The 19,523-nt window shown below is 41.0% G+C and overlaps 1 protein-coding gene across 3 annotated transcripts in view; it reads left to right on the top strand.

Moving 5' to 3' along the window:
* Positions 1-19,523, top strand: part of KIAA0825 (KIAA0825 ortholog) — a 2,097,552-nt gene that overhangs the window by 290,686 nt on the left and 1,787,343 nt on the right. For all 3 annotated transcript variants that reach the window (XM_085632475.1, XM_085632476.1, XM_085632477.1), the window contains exon 5: positions 14,163-14,826. In XM_085632475.1, the coding sequence (XP_085488601.1) occupies positions 14,163-14,826 (664 nt within the window). The remainder of the gene's footprint in view (positions 1-14,162; positions 14,827-19,523) is intronic.

The following is a 19,523-nucleotide window of genomic DNA, read 5'->3' as shown; positions in this document are numbered from 1 at the left end:
TAGAATGTTGGGGGTTGTGCTGTCTGGCATTTTTTTGCCACATGCGCAAACATTTCCGCATGTAGTAGTAATCCCAGTCTGGAACTCCCTCACCATCAAAAATACAATGCCATGTCACATGGATCAAATGACCATTCCCGTGGCTGTGACCTCATCTGTGGGGCTAAACCTTCAGTCCATCCTACTAAATTATCAACATAAGGTACAACACTGTACCAATTGCTTTCTCCTTCAGCAACTATCTCACTAGGGGTGAGATCTGTGCTGCGTAAAACTGATTGAATCATCATCTACTGCATTGGTCTATCATGTAGTGTCAATTCTCGCATAGTTTCATAAGGTCCCATCCTGGGGTCTGGCTGGCCATGTGGTCCCTGAAACCGCAACCTCTCAAGCTTAGTTACTCGTAGTTTCGTAGTTCTAGAGAATATGTCCTGTTCTCCTTCTCTAGTGTTGGTGCGATTAGGCATCCTATCTCTCCCTTTGTATGGTAAAAATCAATAAGGGGCCTTTCTTGAATGTTAATGTCATACGTAGAGCGCCTAGCTTCTGGAGATCAAAGAATTTCACCCATGTTGTCTACATGCCTTTGTATTGAAACTACTTTATTTGCCATCTTCTCAAAACTTCCCTAAATCTGTTCTGAAAGAGCATCACAATTTTCTTCATTCCTCGCCTCCCTTCTGTATTCACTTCGTGATACCCATTCCTGAACAGTCTATGGTGAAACTATTATGCCCCCCCAGGGAAGGAGTGGTTTGCCCACTCCTAAGTGCATATGACTGTTTTGCCGGCCCTCTGGGACCGGCCAGTCATGCGCACTTTCCCTATTTTCCATGCAGGCTACATTACAGCCCGTGTGGAGAAAATGCCCAGGCCCCCATTCTCTGGCTGAGCATCGAACCATGACGCTCAGACCACTCACAACGCTGCATTGCAGCGTTCTGCTTGATCAGGGGAACCTGACTCTGCTTCCTATTCCTGGAGTCCGATGGAGGAGAGCAGGAGCAGAGACGCGGGACCCAGCTGCAAGGTAAGTGTTTATTTTTTTATTTTATTGTATTTTTTTACATTGCGCCGCTGATTCCCCGCCACCCTGCTCCTGACCCGCAAGCCGTGCCGGCTGCCACTGGCTCCCCTTCTCCTTCTGCCAAGGTGGTAGATTATCTTCAGTCCTTCTAAAATTCTCGTCTCTTCCCTGTCTACAAAGTCAATGCATCTAACATCATCTGCATCTCTCCATTGTGGAGTCGACATTCCCTCCCTAACTACCCTTCTTGTTGCATCTCTATTTTGTAATAGATATGATGTTGCTTATGAAACAAGCGACTAAATGACACTGTCTGCTGGACTCTGCTTTTCACCTCTGCTCTCCTGGGGAGAAGCTGGATCTAAATGCAGTGTAAACTGCGCTTCTAGTTGTCCTGAAAACTGAGAGTAACCCACCCTTACTTGCTGTCTGGGAGTATTGATATGTCTTTCTTTTGGCCTCTTGGGGGCAAGATTAGGAGGTCCCTTTTGGGTTGGTGAAGTTGTGAAGGGGCCTCAACTTCAGGATTCTTAAATCCCACTGCGGCTTCCTGTAGCTGTGTCAGTGGATAAATACCAGTTGCTTTAGGGGAAGTAATCATTGAGTAATAGGGAGGTGGGAGAGTGGACAGGGTAATAGGAGTATCAACATTTAAGGAGTCTTCAGACTTCTCACAAAATACTTGTCATAAAGCTAAGGGAGCTTCTCACTTCTGTGATTCAGCTCCTGCATATTTACTTTTAAGGTGTGTAACAATGTGCTCTAATATTTTGTCATCAAATGTCCCTTCCTTTTGCCAGGGATACGTGTGCTTTTGAGTAACCTTAAACCACTCCTGACAATATTTTTGTATTTTTTTATGATCACCTGGAAAGGTCTTTCCATATGCTCTAAGGGAGTCTCCATACTCCCCCGTATGTCTAACAACTTTTACTATTTAACCTTTATCTGTCTACTCAATATTTCTTCTTTTAAAGAAAAATGTTTTACACTAGCTAGACTAGTCCTCATAAATAAGAAAGCCGTCAATTTGTCTTTTCAGTTATTTATTAAACATCACATGGTATAATAACATTATGCAACAACATTATACAACAACATCACTCTAAGGCCACATTTTTATTTACATGCACACATACTCATTCACCATCAACGTTTTTAAAATATGAACACTTCAACTACTTCTAAATGTTAATCACCATTGTTTTGACTCTAAACTATAAAAAATGTCAGCAGCAACTGGCCACTTCTTTCGCGCTCAAGAGAGGATAACCATCAAACCATGCGTCTCATAGACCATGCAATGACTTCTGGACATTAGGTCCAGGACTGTAATTGGAGAGTTCAGATTGTACTTGGAGGTAAAGTTCACTGACATCATCCTTTCACCTCTATGTCAAATATTGGAACACAATTGAAAACCCAATTTCGAATCACCCACATTGACCATTTCCAACTTTATATTGGGATAAGCACTCTACCGACTGCGCAGCACCTTAACAGAATATCGTGTGACACATGTACACAATCTTGCATGGCTAACCTTATATTTACATTACATCTGCATTTATCATTGCCAAAGAGACAAGTCATATAATATACAAAACGTGGAACGAAGTCCACATTGTCCTCAGCTTGAAGATGGCAATCGCAGGGTCCTACCTGCCCCATGAATAGGCAGAACTTTAGGCAAGACGATGTCTGCTCACCTCATCAGAGATGCTCAATGAACCTCTTGAATTTCAATTAAATGAAGGGCTGTATTGCAGGTTGTTTTAATTGAAATTCAAGAGGTTCAGGACCTGGCTAAATTTGGACGTGTTGCCGGTGGTTGGGAAATAGTTATTCCCATTAGTAGTGGAGGTCCGTGAATTGAAACGGGAGTCCTCTTGATGCCAAGCCATTATTGGTGTTGATTAAAATGTTTGTGCCAGACCTTGATGGTCTAGACTTTGTGGCTGCAGCCGCAACCTTTGACGTAGATAACCATTCTGTTATGTTGCAGGAACTACAAGAGACCAGTCACACACTGACTAGAGATCATTCACCCTCTTCCACTGAGACGGCGGAGCTGATTCCTGTTGCCAGTTGGCTTCCTAAATTTGGAGATCTAGTACGAGAAAAGCTGGAGAACAAAAAAGAATGTGGTCCCTCTTATCGTGCACCGGTCCCAGTTCTTGGATTGCAGGATACTCGTACAGTAATTTTACCTCCTTTGCCTTGTCGCAAGGAAAACAGATTTATTTCAATGGACAATGTCAAGCTACATCATATGGCCAATACTGAATGGTGTAACTTCCAGTATTCCACGGCAAGATGTTTTGCTGCATCCGATGGCTCCAGCTTCTTTGACTAGTGCCCGCGTTGTGGAGGGGGATTTGGAAACTTCTATTGACTTCTTGTCTATTGTCCCTTCATCTTCCTCCAATGCAGACTTCGAGTATGATTCTCCTCCTCGAGAGGTCGAAATTGACATTCCCGATGTTCCTGACAGTTCTATACATCATTCGTCTGATGCGGCAGAGCTTCCATTGTTGCGCAAGGGAGAAAGAGATTACTACACGAATCGTACGAGCTTTTCATATTATTCATTTTCTTTGTCCTTATCTGTGATGGCTCCACCAACGCGTAAATGTCTTTTCATCACCTGGTTCAAAAAGACTTACCTGGTCCCACCCTGGACATACATCTGGCTGGTATTCATACTTGTCTTCCTTTTCATGTGGATTGGATTTGTGACAGTGTTCTTCCTGCTAATTAATGGTCATTATTTGCCGGAAGGCTCTGCTGTCAAGTTGGTTGATGGAATTCTGGCTACCCATACATCGTCCCGTATCATGAAACGTGATCAAGCCCTCATGAACATTTCAACCTTTCCTGTTGCTGATGAAATCATTTGGGATAAAGTTGCATTCGCTGTCAAATGGTCAGACGGTGGTCCTGAACATTCTGTATGTTTTTCGCGTTTCACTAGGAGATGTGGTAACACAGGACATACACTCAGACAACTGGGATGTTCAGGCAGTACATTCATTGTTTTCTGATTTGAAATATTATGCTGCATTTGATGCTGAGGATTTGTATTTGAATTCGGCCAATTATGCTGATTTATTCTGTTACCAACTCTATGGCCAACGTTTCTTGCATAAATCAAACACGTTACGACCCGTTTTTAATTTTACCCTGTTGTAACATTGTCCGGGTCTCTTACAGGGGAGTTCTAAAACTCTCCGGAATAAGTTCACATACTTTTCATATTACAATGTGTCCAATCCTGAGTCCTACTTCTATAAGTTAAAATTGCCATCTCAATCTAAGTTTATGATGACCCACAAAATTGGTATATTCTAATTCTTTTAGAACTGATTTGGCCATACATGGCTACGAACACTGAAAAGATACCATTGATTTGAAATAAATTTGGGGTGCTAAGGTTTGGCAGGTCCGCGGTCCCGACCTTTGCATCGTGCGTGTCTCATTCCGACTCAAATTTTGTTTTTAAATGACACGGTGAAACAGACTACTTGTTTTGGTTTGGCTTCTGCCAAAAATTTGAATATTTTGTCCATTCCTTCATTGGCTGAGTATGATATGTGGCGTAAACACACCAATCATACCCTCGATGTCGCTCAAGCCCTATTTATAATTGGCAGTATAAATGTCTCTGACGTGGACCACTTAGAGTGGTTGTTGTATTCCACCAATTACAATGCATGTCAACTACGTTTTCTTAATACAACAACAGGTTTCACACAGACTAGACCTGATCCACATTTCCCGCATTCTCATTCAGTCACCACATATTCGGTGGGGAAATTGTGTCAGCTGCTGCTGCTGGAAACGCCTGCTTTGATATTATGGGAATGTATGTTTGGTTAACACACACTTGGAGAGGGACTTTCCAGGGAGAAGAGCCATGCGGTTCCTATGATGTAGATATACCATCTAGGCACTAAGGTATGGGGTCTGCAGACAAAGCCCAGAGATCTTCTATTATATAATAATACTTCTTCTTACCAAGGAAAAAGGGTGGTTAGGCCTTATAGTCCTTTACCCACTGTCTTTATAAACAAGCATTTGCAATGCGATAGATTTCGCATTTACACGAGTTTGAGCTATTGACATTGCAAATTACAATGCCTGTTATTTTTGTTTTCGGTTTCAAAACATAAATAAAAGGCATTGTCATTTACAATGTCAATAGCTAAAACTCGCGTAAACGCGAGACCTATTGCATTTGCAAATGCTTGTTTAAAGGGCTCTTGATTCATCCTGCAGGGCGCATTCTCAATTCCATCTTCAATTAAGTTACCTTTATCACTGTGTTGAATTAACATAAACTCCCTCATATGTGTGTGTTCCCTTTATACTTTTAAGGGGTTTTGACATTAAAAACTGTGTTGGATTGTATTTCGATGAAAGTATTTTCTACTTTATTAGATATATGTACTTTTAACAATTTCTAATCAAACAATATAGGGTATAAACACACTATGTCTTTTTGACATGCTTGTAGTAAGCTGTAATAGGGAAAACGACTAAACTGTGTCTCATTTGGAAACTGTGACTCGTGATTTATGCTGGAATGGGTTCCTTCTTCTCAGCTATAGCACGTTCTAGGTGAAACCTCCAAATGTCTTCCCAGTCTAGCCCCACCCTGCTCCCCAGAATTACCTCTTAGCAAGTGATTACACATTAATTTGAACAGTCACTAATGACATGTATTACCCTTACCACGCTTTCATAAAAGAGGGTATACAGGAGAGATATTAATAACTTTTGAGTCCAGCTGAGTCCATGACCTATACATTCAATTTCTGCCTAATCGCTAATTTTGGAAAGTGGATTATTGGTAGGGGCAAATGTAGGTCTGCCTCTGGCAATAAGGCCACTAACACATGATAGGACTCAGCATAGGTCCTGGAAAATTATTCCGATGCTCAACCCTTGGTAGCTTGGCTGCGAGCAGGCAGACTTAACTTCAAAGACAGGTATGTAAAGCGTTTAAAAACACCAATTCAGTGAATAATTAAGACACAACACATATGAAAAAGCCAACACGAATTTATAAAAATAGGAAATATTTTTATCTTCAAATGACACCAAAATGATAAAGATCCATTGTAGGGACCCGGAGATATGCATTTTGAAAGATTTATCACTTTATAGCACTTAGAAACATATAGCACCATGTTGGGATATCAGGTCGTGATAGACCAGCTAAAAGTAAAAGTTTCATGCTGACTGCAATGGAGCGCTGAGCGGCTATACGTCGCGGTAGGTCCCAGTCACAGTTTTTACCTTCGGACTTAAAAACCTTTCTGGAGCTTTTTCTCGCGGGGTCCCTCGATGCTCTTCACCAGGTCGGATTCGGTGAGGGTTCGCCGGCCTCGGATTTCTTCTACTCCCAGTTAAACTCTGGAAGTCGGACCTGCGGAGCTTTTAGCGGGACGATCCTGGAAGGCTTGGCCGGCTCGCGATTGAAGGCAGGTGGCTTGGCTGGCCAGGTTGAGTCGGTCCCCCTATTAAGCTGTTTTCCAAAGTTGCTCCAAAGTTCTCCAAACTCCTGGAACTACTTCCTGAAGTTCCCCAAAGGGTCCCAAAGTGTCTCAAACTCGCTCCAAGAGTCTGGAAGCTCAAAGATGGTCCTTGAAAGTTGAGGACTTTAGTTCCCACAATCCACTTGGACAAAACCCTTACAAATCCACTGGTAATTCTCCAGGTTGAGGATCCTTGGTGGTGATGTTCCAGGTGAGCTCTGTTAACCTTTAGCTTGCAGGGAGTCCACTCTTTAGTTCTTTTACAGCAAGGTAATCAACAAGGCTGTAGTTTCAACTGGTGCAGTCTTCAGAGGGCAGGCCTTAGAATTTGCACCCCAACTTCTCAGCATGGCAATGTCTTGCTTTCTTAGTTTTCAAGCCTTAGATCTGAGAGACTCTGCCCCTCTCAAATTCTTATTCCAAGTTCTCTGGGTCAAGCAGGAGGTCACTCCTGACCAATGGGAGCAGGGCATCTCCCCAAGGTTATGACCACATCCTGTAGAGTGTGGCATTATTTTGTCCCAGGGTGCACCAAATCCTCCAAATTCATAATGGCTGATTTTCCAGTGGGGAGGTAAGAGCTGGCTAAGCACACCCCTAGGATGGCTACTTTCCATAGACTCCCCCCCCATGCATCTGTGCATTCCTTCCATAAGCCTAGCTCTGGCTGAGGTGAAAAGTTTAGAGTTGTAAATGACTCTGGTTTCTTCCCTCCTCTTTGAAGACCATGGTTTACGACTCCTCCCCCTGCCCTGGCATTCCTGTGGAACAGCACACTGGCCTCCCAGAAGAGCTGGTTAACCCCAGGGGTTCTTTTTACCTCTTCAAAGCAGCCTGGCTAATCCACTTAACTCTGACCAATCAGGACAGCCCACTGGAAGGCTGAATCTGGACTTACAAGCAAGAAAGTCTTATAGCTTTTTGTCTGTACACTTTGGGAGAAATTCGACAATATAATATTGTTGGATTTATCACTACCATTCTGGGAAATCTTTGAATGGAAGTTCTATCATATTAGACAATATCATATTGTTGGATTTATCACTACCATTCTGGGAAGTCTTTGAATGGAAGTGCTATCATTCTCCTATCAGGAGTTATTAGTTAATAACCTATTGCCATGTTAACCTATGTGGCATGGGATTTGCAATAGGAAAAATGACTTGGGACATTTTTCCAGCACCAGGACTTACAGAAATATATTTTATAAGAACTTCGCTTATATCTACAGGACCCCTACCCCATGGGACAACTAGGGGAGACTTTAGGGGTTCTGGATCTGTAGAAATATTGCAGATCCTCCCTCCACAGTGCTCCTAGCATCAATGTCGAATTTGGGCAGCACTTTATCACAAAGTAGGGAGTGAAATGTGAAATTTCACTTAACCCACGGCATATAAAACTGGTTTTATAAGGGTCCACCTTATAAATACCTGACACCTAGGGGAGACCCTGGGGGTTCCTAATATGCTGAAACATTGTCGGTTATCCATTTTTAAGTGCCCCAAACACAAAAGTCGAGTTTGGGCTCAATTTACTTTTTAAAAACAGTCATGGAACCAAGGGCTGCTTTTAAACTGACATCAGGCTTCAGCAGTGCACACATGCAAGTGCAGAAAAGGCTGCTGGCCTCTAAACTGCCATGCCCTACTATGTAATAGGGACTGATAGGTAGTTTCAACCCCCCTGTCCTATTATGTACTAGGGGCTTGTAGGGTAGGTCATGATAATCACAGGGGTACCCCAGCCCATAGTGTACCCTAGTGTATGTAGGTGTTTTTACTGTATTCTAAGTGTTTTCAGCATACTACTGGCCCTGGGCCTGGTTAGGCAAAGCCCAGGGTCAGTCAGAGCCAGTTACCACCAGTACCAGTCAGCAAAAAGTTGGGGGGTGCCCAGGGCACAGGACTTTGCAACAGCTAATAAATACAAGCATTTGCAATGCAATAAGTCTCGCATTTGTAAAGTTAGACTAATGGTTTTACAAATCACACTATATTTTTATTCATGTTTTATTTGCAGTGGAGTATTTTTTAAAGAAACTAAGTGCACGCTATAAAGTATGGAAGCGTATGTTTAAGCAGGAAGCACCGAGGGAGTGAAATCATATGTAGGACGGTTGTGGGAAAGAAGGGAAGTGGTGTTGCAACTTAATGGGGAATGGAACAACATACAAAGAGAAAAATTAAAACAGGATGGAATACATGACAGAGAGTTAGAGCTATTGGTGTTGTAAATGACTTGTCTTTTACACATGTGTTTGGGTGTGGAGTGGAATTGTCAGTTGTGGAATTGAGTGGGGTGGAATTGTGTGGTGCGTATTGTATCTGTGTAGTGTAATTATGTGGTATGAAGACTGCCATATGTGTTTTACTGTAAAGAAACACTACTTTTAACTATATGTGGATTACTGTGCTCTTGCTCTCTTCAGCAATGAACTGTTTCTGTAAGAAATAAATAAATGCAAATTGACATTTACAGTTATTTCGATGCATATGAGGCCTGGCGCATGCTGTGCAAACACATAAAAATACTTGAAGAAAGAAAAACTTTATCATGCGTTGCCAACATTCTTTGTAACTTAAGCCCACCCCCGGCTGGTGAAGGTGAATCCTGTGGGATGACACAGAGGAAGGGTTGGCGTGGAAGGGAGCTGGGGGTCTCTGAAATGCTATACCCCCCTCCCCCAGCAGGCCAATAGTTAATCTGAATGTCAACAGGCGGCGCTAAGAGCCATCACTCAGTAGAGGGGCAGACACAACAAGCCCAGTCAGAGGCCGAGTCCGGAGAGAGCGACTCCTCTCGAAGCCTGATACACCTCCTCATTGAAAGGGATGTTTTGAAGCAATAAATGTAAATTAGCCCTCGGGGTGGTCACATTACACCGATACTGCAAGGCGCTGAGTCAGGATGCATTGTTTCAGAAAAAGGGCTAGAATGCCTGAAATGGAACGCCACGCGCAGTGTGTCAGAAAAGGAAATACACTATTAGGATATTGAGTTTGAAATGCCAGCCGTTCGGTGCACAAGCGTGAAATGCTCTCACATGCCCACCAAAGCCCGAAGGGCATAGGCAGACATGAATCTTAAAGAAAATTAACACGGGCACCTGTCACTAAGCACAATTATGCAGCAATTCAGTGATTTTTTACAGATATATTTTGGGGGGCGCTGTTGGAATCCGTTTCATTGCTGTTTTAGATGCGCACACACATCTCCCTTGGCCTGGCCGTGCAGCTGATAGTTCGCACCTATTTGATGCCGGCAGTGTGATGAGAGAAGCTAGTGGTCATCTTAGGTCAATTCTCGGCACTCAGAAAATAAATAATTCAAAAGTCTCCATTGTCAGTATTAAGGAATCGGCCTTATAGCCCTTTTGTGTTTAAACGCATGCTGTGTTTAAGAATCCGCTTTAAAGCCCTCCTCACGCTTAAAGTGCAGGTGACCCAAGAACACACAGAACACCCAACAATGCACATTTTGTGATTAAGTAAAGTTAAGAATGGCAAACGCGGAAAACAAACCGCGTGTGAGAAGTCTGGCCGTCCGAAAATCACCATGGTTTTGAAAACATGAGAGCTTACTGACAAAATGGTTAAAGCAGGATGGTGGTTTAGTGTGGACACGCAGCCGCCATTGCCAAAGGCGACTGACAAAAAATAGTGCCTTCTGATTAATGAAGGAAACAGTGTAACGCCGCAAGTAAACGATCCAGTCCTGATGGGCGGTACCAAAAGGAGACAGGGCGGTGACAAGGAGGGACTAAGACACCTCACTTTCAATCCAAAGCCAGCATTTACCATGGACGATGATGCCAGCCAATGAAAAAGATGGGCGGGGCTTCCATTCCACTTCTAAAACATACCCTACTACAATATGCCTCGCAGAGCGAGCAACACATGCGCGCTGCAACACTAGGCGAGACCTAGAAATGACATCTCCTGTTATGATATATGGCCTTTCTGCAATGCTAACTGTGTTAGGTTTGTGCGTTTTGCTGATGGTTGTGGCTTGTATACTGCATTTTAGAGCACGATAGTTAAAATAAACATTTTAAACTATATTTGTGTTTAGTTCAATTCTTATTTTGGACATGTACGAGTGAGTGAGCGAAAAGGTGTGTCTTGTTACCACGATTCCTGAAAGATCCAGGAGTGTTGTGTTCTGGGGGTGTTTAATCATTTGCATTTTGGTGATTGGTTAGCAGAGCGAGTGAGACACTATAGCTAGTCAGTCCTGGGATTGTGGGTACTGAGGCGGTAGGAAGGCATAGCCTCTATACACCGAGGTCCCGTATTCCTGCACATAGTTCTGTGTATGTGCAGACTCCCTGCAACACTATTTTCTACACATCCTTTATTGTAATTCCAACAATGCTTAACAAACCATTTTTTTACTTCTTTTGAATGAATGTGTATTTGCGTGTGTATTTTATCGCTCCACTCCCAAAACCTCTTATCAGATTCTGTGTACTTTTGGCTAAACCAATCTACTGCTCCTATTCTTCACTCATGTTTTTAATTCACTGGGACAGCAGAATACATGCTTGTGCTGAGACCTTAAATTCCTTCAAGCTTACAAACACAAGTTTGCAGGTCATGTGCTTTATTTTCAAGTGAACTATTCACCTCTCTTGCATCATCATGAGCTTATGGCCTGCACTGCTCTTTCACCATGTATCATTTTATATCGCTTTCTACTGGTGTCTGCTGTGGTGTAATTTCTTCATGTTTAATTTCCTCTCCAACACTGTTAAAGGATTTTCCTATGCTCATATACAAACCATACATTTTTACTGACATAGAAGCGCTAGGCGCAAGTCTGCTAAATAGAATAGTTCATGCAGTTACAAATTAAATTCCGCACCATTAGCTTTTAAACAATTTTCCAATCTTAACCCAGTTATTAAATGACAGTATTTTTAAGTATATAATCCACACTTATTCAAATAACAAAATTTTTTAATGACGCGTCTACAAATTTGAAACTAAATATGCATATACATTATAATTAACGCTCCCTGTTTCCTGTTTTTACTGATTTTTACAGATAAATATAGAGACAACATCATTTATTTTCCTGTCTGTATTTATTTTTAAATGTGGATGAAAATGGAAATTGGGTTGTTTTTGAGTGATTCTAAATGTTGTCAGTCATGACTGCCAGCAGAGACGTTTTAAGGCATGGGCAAAGTGGGCCACCTTATAGAGTCATCACTATTCTGCAGAAAGTCATGCCCTGGTAGCATTGAATAATTCCTAAATTGATTACTGCAAATAGCGTTTTCCTTTAATTTATTTTTAATCTATGTAATGTGAGAGAGTCTATTACAGAAATTTTGCCAACACATTTTGTGTTTATGTTTCAAGCAACATTTATTTTAAAAAGTTTCTTTTAGATCCAAACAGGACCTCACATCTGAGAATGAGATGGGCCAGAGGGAATATTTGCAGTAATATGTGTGAGCTGCTGCTGTGTAACAATATTGAAAACACACTTTACTATCTTTGAATTTTAGATTAAACACGTTTAGAATTTGCACTGTCAGTGATGTGGCCAAGGAGGGCATGAAAGTGCTGAAACTGGATCATAAATTAAAAGCTGATCCGAACAGTGGCCCCCAAAATATTTGTGGCCCAGGGGCCCCCTAATCCTTAAAATGTCCCTGACTGCCAGGCCAATAGTTGTGTGGATTGACAGGCAAGGGGATATATAAAAAAGGAATTTTAGTAAAGGCCCTTAAACAGCAGTAGATTTGCACAACCTTGATACTAAAATTTGCATGTTTTCTTATAAGTGCATATTTTATCATATCATTGAAACCTGCCTGGCGTTCACGCATGAGTGTACGTTAACTGGTTAAATAAATGTATAAGTATACACATTTCAGCTTCATTTTCTCAAACAACCTAATATAAATATGCATAAATGCAGGTAAAATTTGCAAAAAATAAACATCGATAAATACAGACGGGAATGACAAAAATATAAATACCACCTAATTATAATTAATCAATAAAAACACACTTCACACTTCAACTAAACCTTCATTGATGGTACTTATCTTTCTCAGGAGCTGCATTTAAAAGAGGAAGAGTGTTCTATGAGGGGACTATTTATGGACCATGGTGTTCTAGTTCTAGAATGTAGTTTTGTTGTTTGTAAGTTCTTTAAAGGTGCTGCAGGAGGGACATTTCAAAGATTAATGTATAATGGTAGCCTCCAATCTTGAAATTAAAACCAGCGTTGATAATCAATTCTACTGTTCATGAACATCATATAGAATTCACTGATGGAGAGAAAGTATGGTGCATTTATAATCCTGCTTGACCATAATCCACTTATAAGCAGTTGCATCTATGTATGTGTTGGAACGTGGAACACATTTTTAAATACATACATGTTCTACTTTTACAATAATCTAAAGAAGAAAATATGCCCAGTGGAGGAAACATTTTCTTCCGGTTGTAATAATGTTTTTATTGATCCAATTAACCTGAATCAGCCATAATAAATAACCTTTAACTGAAACCACGACACCACAGATGCATTTTAAAAAAGTAAAAAGAATCTATGCCCTATATCTGGGCTGTACCTAAGGGAATGCTCTGTCATTTTAAAGATTTGGTTAGTTTCCCCTCTCCAGTCATGCACCGAAAAGGAGGAGTCAGGCAGGTTGCTTTTATAGATCAGATTGACAAAGGATCTAGCAATTCCCCAATAAAAAACGATGATCCTGTACTATAGGGAAGTAAGTGGAGTGTTAATGAATTGTTATGGGTGATTATACGTGATGCACTTAACCAATATTACCTCCCCTAGTATTAGATTCTCGTTTAGATTATTTTTAAAATTGAAAATGTATGTTTTTAAAAATGTGTTAATAAGCTTGCTGATGACGCTACATTGTGTGCCTCATCACATAAAAACCCTGATGTAGCTTTTGATTCTTTGTCCAGCTATGTGGTCTTATGACCTCATACTTGGAAACAAACCTGCTGATGCTCAGCCAGCACAAATTATTGTAGGTTCTGGGTGCCACATGACGTTTGCCCAAGAGAATGAAGGTTAATATCAATTAATGGGCCTTGGTGTTTGCATTATTGTTTTATAAGCTGGATGACTAGAGTGTACATTTGTGGCTACCAACATGTTATGCACCTGTCCAAGCTGGCCAAACCTGAGAACCACTATGAACATATCACTCTTCTGCCAATTTTTCTGCTCGATTTTATCCTGTAAATTGGTCATTACGTAGTATATGGATCCTTTTTCCGTGCTGGTGTTTTGATATAGATACAAAAGGCGATCAAATACAAATTAAAAAAAAATCAATTAACTATAATGTTCTCGTGTGTATTTTAAATTTGGCAGTTCCTCTTAAATAGTTACATAGTTATATGTTATCCGGGGTAGATCATAAAACCCTTATTTTCTTTTTATTGTGCTGCTATTTAAAATGATATAAAATTCATATTAATGTTATTGGTAAAATATTTTTTGTTTTCTCATAACTGTTTTTAATATTTGTGCTGGATAGCATAAATACATTTGATAAATGGTTATCATAACATTTCGTTTTACTTCTGCAGTTATCCTCGCTTAAGAAGCAACAGATGGAGGAGGAAGCAGTACTTAATTTGCTTCAGGACATTTCTAATCATTGTGGGGTCTTGTTTCCACGTACTCCAAGTGGAACTTCTTTCCATTTTACATCTCGAAGCTCTCTGCATGCTGTTGATGACGACTCTTCTATGGATATTACATCTGTCTGGGACGATATGAGATTACACCTTCGGCGATTCTTAGTGGACAAATTGCAGAACCAGCAAGGAGTAAGCAGTGTCCAATCACAAACCCAGCTCAGAACTCAGTGTTTGCAGCATCTGCTGTTTCTTTATCCAGAATCTGAAACTTTAACAAAATACCAATCGATACAAAAAAAGTTGGTTATGGATCTCCTTAATAACCGTACTTGGCCTATAATGGATGAAATTAACTTTGAAAAGGTGGTTCAAAGTTACCAAAGCTCATTCTCTGTATTGTACAAAACAATAAAAGAAGACTTGCTACTGTTAAGTGGGATGATAGAACCTGCTTTAGCAATTAAGTTCATAAACGAAACATTCCTGGAAATGATAACAGAGGAGGTAGCATCACTTCTTAAAAGACTTGGTGACCTACACTTCAAAGAAGACACTCGAAATGCTGTGAAAGGGATCAGAGGCAAACACAGAGGAGCAGTCCATGCACTGGGTTAGTGCTGTTTACTACATGAATCCTTTCACTATATTGTAAAACGTCTCATTTTGCTTGTTTGACATAAACATTTTGCTCTTTCCTCCATCATAAACATAAGTTAAGGCTAAAATTGTAGATAGCTTTGTGTACTCCCGATTCTACCGATAGTAACCGTACCTATGGGGACCAGACATTTTACTCTTTCACCAAGAAGTAAGTACAGGGAGTACACATACATGTAGCACAGGAGATTGAACATTACTAATAAGCCCGTGTAACTATGTTCTTTGGAGGGAAGAGTATGTGTTTTTGTGTTAGCCAATGTGTATGTGTGTTGATCCCCAAGACTCATCGGTTACAGGATCCTTAGTCAGTTTTACTCTTTATCATGGCAATTAGGTAAACCACTCAGGCCTTCGTGAGTAGCTTTATCCTACTCATAGTGGGAACTACAGAGGAAATTCTACCTCTTGCAATCCTTAGTGGCTTGGTGTGTCTGGGCCCACCAAGCCACTAAAGACCCAGCAATACCAGGTTCTCAAATTGCAGACCCAGAAACCACACGTCTGCAAACTCAAAATCTGAGCATTCTGGGCCCAGAGATATTGGGCCCATTAGGATGTGCACTCTGTTAAGCTATAGACCACTCCACGCCCCAAATGACAGGAAAGCCTTAGGCATTATTATAGACTAGGGCTGCATGCAACACCCAGCATGTCTTTTCCGCACAGAACGCATGATGGGGCAGCAGACAATACTCCCCCTGCCACACCCCAACTCTGCACTGATCCCCATCCTTCCTCTTCTGCCCCACATGTGGGGCATTGTTGGCTTTCCTGCTGATATCTATCTTTGCCTACACTGAAGAAGCAAAAAAAGGTTTCGCCCTGCATCTGGAGAAAAGTCAGCAGAAAAGGCCTTGATGTTCCCAGATCTAGCTGGTTATTTCCCATTCTAGGGACAAAAACGATTCACTTATTTAGGAGCAGAAATATCAGCCAGTAGCATGCCAAATTATAGTACACTTGTAATGAACGCCTCTTTGATATACTTCATTCACATGGCAGTTTTTGAACTTGAACCCAGAGTTTCGGAGGAGTGTTTCATCTTGGGTGTATTAATCTGTGTGCAGATTCTCTGGCTGTATCTATTCATACATAATAGAGAATATAACATCTGAATTAAATGTTCCTTCATATACTGCCATTGGCACACCCTCGGACTCCCATACGACTCTGTGTGCATTTTCATATCATCTCTTTGAGGGACGAGCTGGTCACAAACCTCTGGAATACAACCATCGCTGTAAACAATAGGAAAAGACACTTCAAGAGAAAGGCGAATAGCATAGTTAATACCCAAGAGGACTGTATGCACAGTGGTATTGTGTTGGGCTGACTGAGTCCTTAGGCTGAGGAGCTTTACCTAAACTAGAGAAGTACATATCAAATGCCAGAGGTGTGGTTTCTGGTCCACTTACTGCTCAAATAGATACTGTCTGCTCGATGTATTCTTTTTTTTTTTTTTTCTTTTTTTTTTAGGAAACCTTTATTACACATTAAAAGGATACAAACAAGGGCCTACAACCTCAGAGGCCGGCCGCTACAAAGCCCGGGGGCCAGCAAAGCAACGCCATATACATTCAAATAAACCATAAGCGAAAGCCCCCAGATGTTCGTGAGCACCTGTAACAGGCCGAGGCCGTAGTCCAAAAGCAATTAGAATGAACGGTTTCATATTTTCTATTTGAACATACCAACAGATACACACCAACAAGGCAATGAGAGTCCTAAATGCTCGATGTATTCTTAGTGCTTGGGAAAGCAGCTCTTATCTGACAAAGAACAATAGCACAGAGGAACTGTTGGCCATGACTGGGCAACTAAAGAAGCTGATAGTGACTACTTCACATCCCTGTCATTCTCTGTTTCCAGTACCTTTAAACTATCCACCTTTTGCTAGGTTGCCTGATTTTCCTCCTCACCCCATTCAGGTTTGTAGCTAGGCAGTGACCCATAACCACTTACAGCCTAGACCTGCGTGCAGAATGCTTTCAAGCACTCTGCTCCTCTACAGCAAATACTCAAACACCTTTGTAAGGAGAGAGAGCGAGAGAGAGAGAGAGAGAGAGAGATAGGATTGTTTGTTTGTATTTTTGGGCCCATGAAGATGTGCACTTGATGAAGATATATATTCAAACCGAAGTCCTGTCCCTGCTACTCCAATGAGAGGGAAAACACAGCAGGTACGGAACAACAAAGTATTCCAATAAATACAAAGAGAGCTGATTCAAAGTTCCATTATTTATTCTTGTATTCACCCAATGAAACAGACGAGTGTCTGCCCCAGATGCGTTTCGATCGCCACAGCGATCTTGATCACCTGACGCGCTGGTGACGACGCACTACACATATACTCAGTGCAGCCAATCACTACAGATGTCTGGTCAAAGGTCAATGCAAATAGAAATAGAAAACATAATGTTGTACGGAGCATGTTGATGGAAACAAACTTACTGGCAATATAGCATGGCTAGTCAAAAAAACTTCAATAAAAATATAAATAGAAACAGAGCAAAGATTGTATCGGCTCTGGGTGAACAATAAATCGAAATAAATATTATGTGGGGAATAAGAGACAACAGATACTCTATGTGCAAAAGAGCATGAATACTGCGACCTGGATAGCACTCAAAATTAAGTCAGAGCACACATATGCTGAACATTTTGGCAAGTGCCAATAATTGATAACGTGCAAAAAAATATAGGTCACATAACACATTTGAATACCAAATAATATAGTCTCTCCAATATTTAAAACACATTTAAAAATACATCAGAATTTTGCACATATGAAGTAAAAACAAGCATCAACCAATTGCTAAAAGCTCCATACTCTCGACATGTGCAAAAGTGCCAAAAAAAGTAATGTAAACCGATAAAAAAAAACATATAAACACTGATAAATATTAGGTAGTGTGGCTGTGCAAAAGGCGCAGAAAGTCCTATAGAGATATACCCAAAGGTTATAATCAAAGTGCTATTGCTAATTTAATAAAGTGTTGGTGCCTAACGGATGCAGTATGAATAATATTATTGAAATATGTGCAAAGAACGCAGTTCGAATTCATAAAATCTGTGTTCTAAAAATCTGGGAAGGTGTAAACATTTATATACATAAAATTCTTGTGACTTATGTATAAATGAACGAAAGAGACAGTAGGTCCACAGCCCTTAAGCGGATCAAATAGCCAGAAATCTTTAAGGAGGCCCTGCTGCTAACACTGCTATAGATAGTTGTGCAAGTCCTCACTATTATTTAACCTGTTAGGCATCTTTGTATCGAGGGTCAAAATGAAAGAGGACTCTAACTGTCGCAGCTTCCTTTCTCTGTTGTCCCCTCGCATAGATGGGGAGACAGCCCCGATCACAGAGTATTTTAAATCACTGACTTTGTTCTGATGGATAGCTTTAAAATGCCGGGCCACTGGATAGTTGGGGTCGGAGTTGATTATAGCTCGCAAGTGCTGCAATATCCGATTGAACACCGGGAGCTTGGTGCTGCCGATGTACTTAAGATGGCATGTGCATTCTAGCATGTACACAGCATATTCAGTGAGACATGTGTAGTGTTCTTTTATCTGTACTGGTATGTCACTGAAAGCCGTTAAGTACTCAGACATATTGACCCCAAACTTGCATGCCCGGCAAGAAGAACATTTAAAAAAGCCAGATTTAGAAAGTGATAGCAGGCGGAGATGGCAACAGTAATTTCAATGTTAAGTCTGTAAACACAATGGGCCAGTGTTTGTAAACGATTTTTCAAATTTGTTTGTCCTGCTTACTGAATGTGGTGATTAGTCTAATGGTTTCTGCGTCACTATTCTCTTCAACTAATAAAACGGAACCATTGATTCTGCAATGCGTTATTTCTTAGTTTTGAAGTAGAGCTCTTGTGATAGGGAATTGGCATTGTCCAAGGCCAATTGTAACTCTGGAAGCTTGTACCCATGAGCCAGGAAACGGTCAAGAGCCTCAGATTGACACTGTCTTAAATCCGACTCAAGACTAGAAATACGGCGTAGGCGAAGAGATTCGCCATGCTGTATGGTGCGGATAAGGTGTGGGGGATGAGAGCTGGTAGGGTGTAGCATAGAGTTACCCACAGTGTCTTTTCTGTGCAATTTAGTATGAATGTGATTGTCACGGATGTATACTTCTACATCCAGAAATTCTACCCTCTGTTTACTTATAGTGGCTGTGAAATGAAGGTTCATTAAATTGTCATTGATGGATGTTTCAAATTGTGAAGCAGCATGCTCAGTGCCCTTCCATACTATAAATACATCATCAATGTATCTGCAATAGTATTTAATGTGGGTATCCCAGGTGTCCTTGTGTGTCACTTTGAGGACGTGCTCCTCCCACCATCCCTCCAATAAACAGGCGTAGGTGGGAGAAAAGCACACCCCCATTACAACCACTTTCAACTGTTTATATAAGATTTTGTTCAACAGGAATAGATTATTATTGAGGCAAAGATCAATCATATTGAGCAGCATGCAATTGTGTTCATGGAAACAAATGGTGCGATCAATGAGAAAATATTTGACTGCTTCCAAACCATGATTGTGATGGATACTAGTGTATAGCAAAGCTATATCCATTGCTATTAACAAATGATCAGACTGCCATTCAACTTCAATTATTTGT

The sequence above is a fragment of the Triturus cristatus genome, chromosome 2_1 (assembly GCF_964204655.1).
Source record: "Triturus cristatus chromosome 2_1, aTriCri1.1, whole genome shotgun sequence".
Taxonomy (NCBI): Eukaryota; Metazoa; Chordata; class Amphibia; order Caudata; family Salamandridae; genus Triturus; species Triturus cristatus.
Note: the sequence above shows the minus strand (reverse complement) of the source record. Positions and strands in the feature narration are given on the sequence as shown.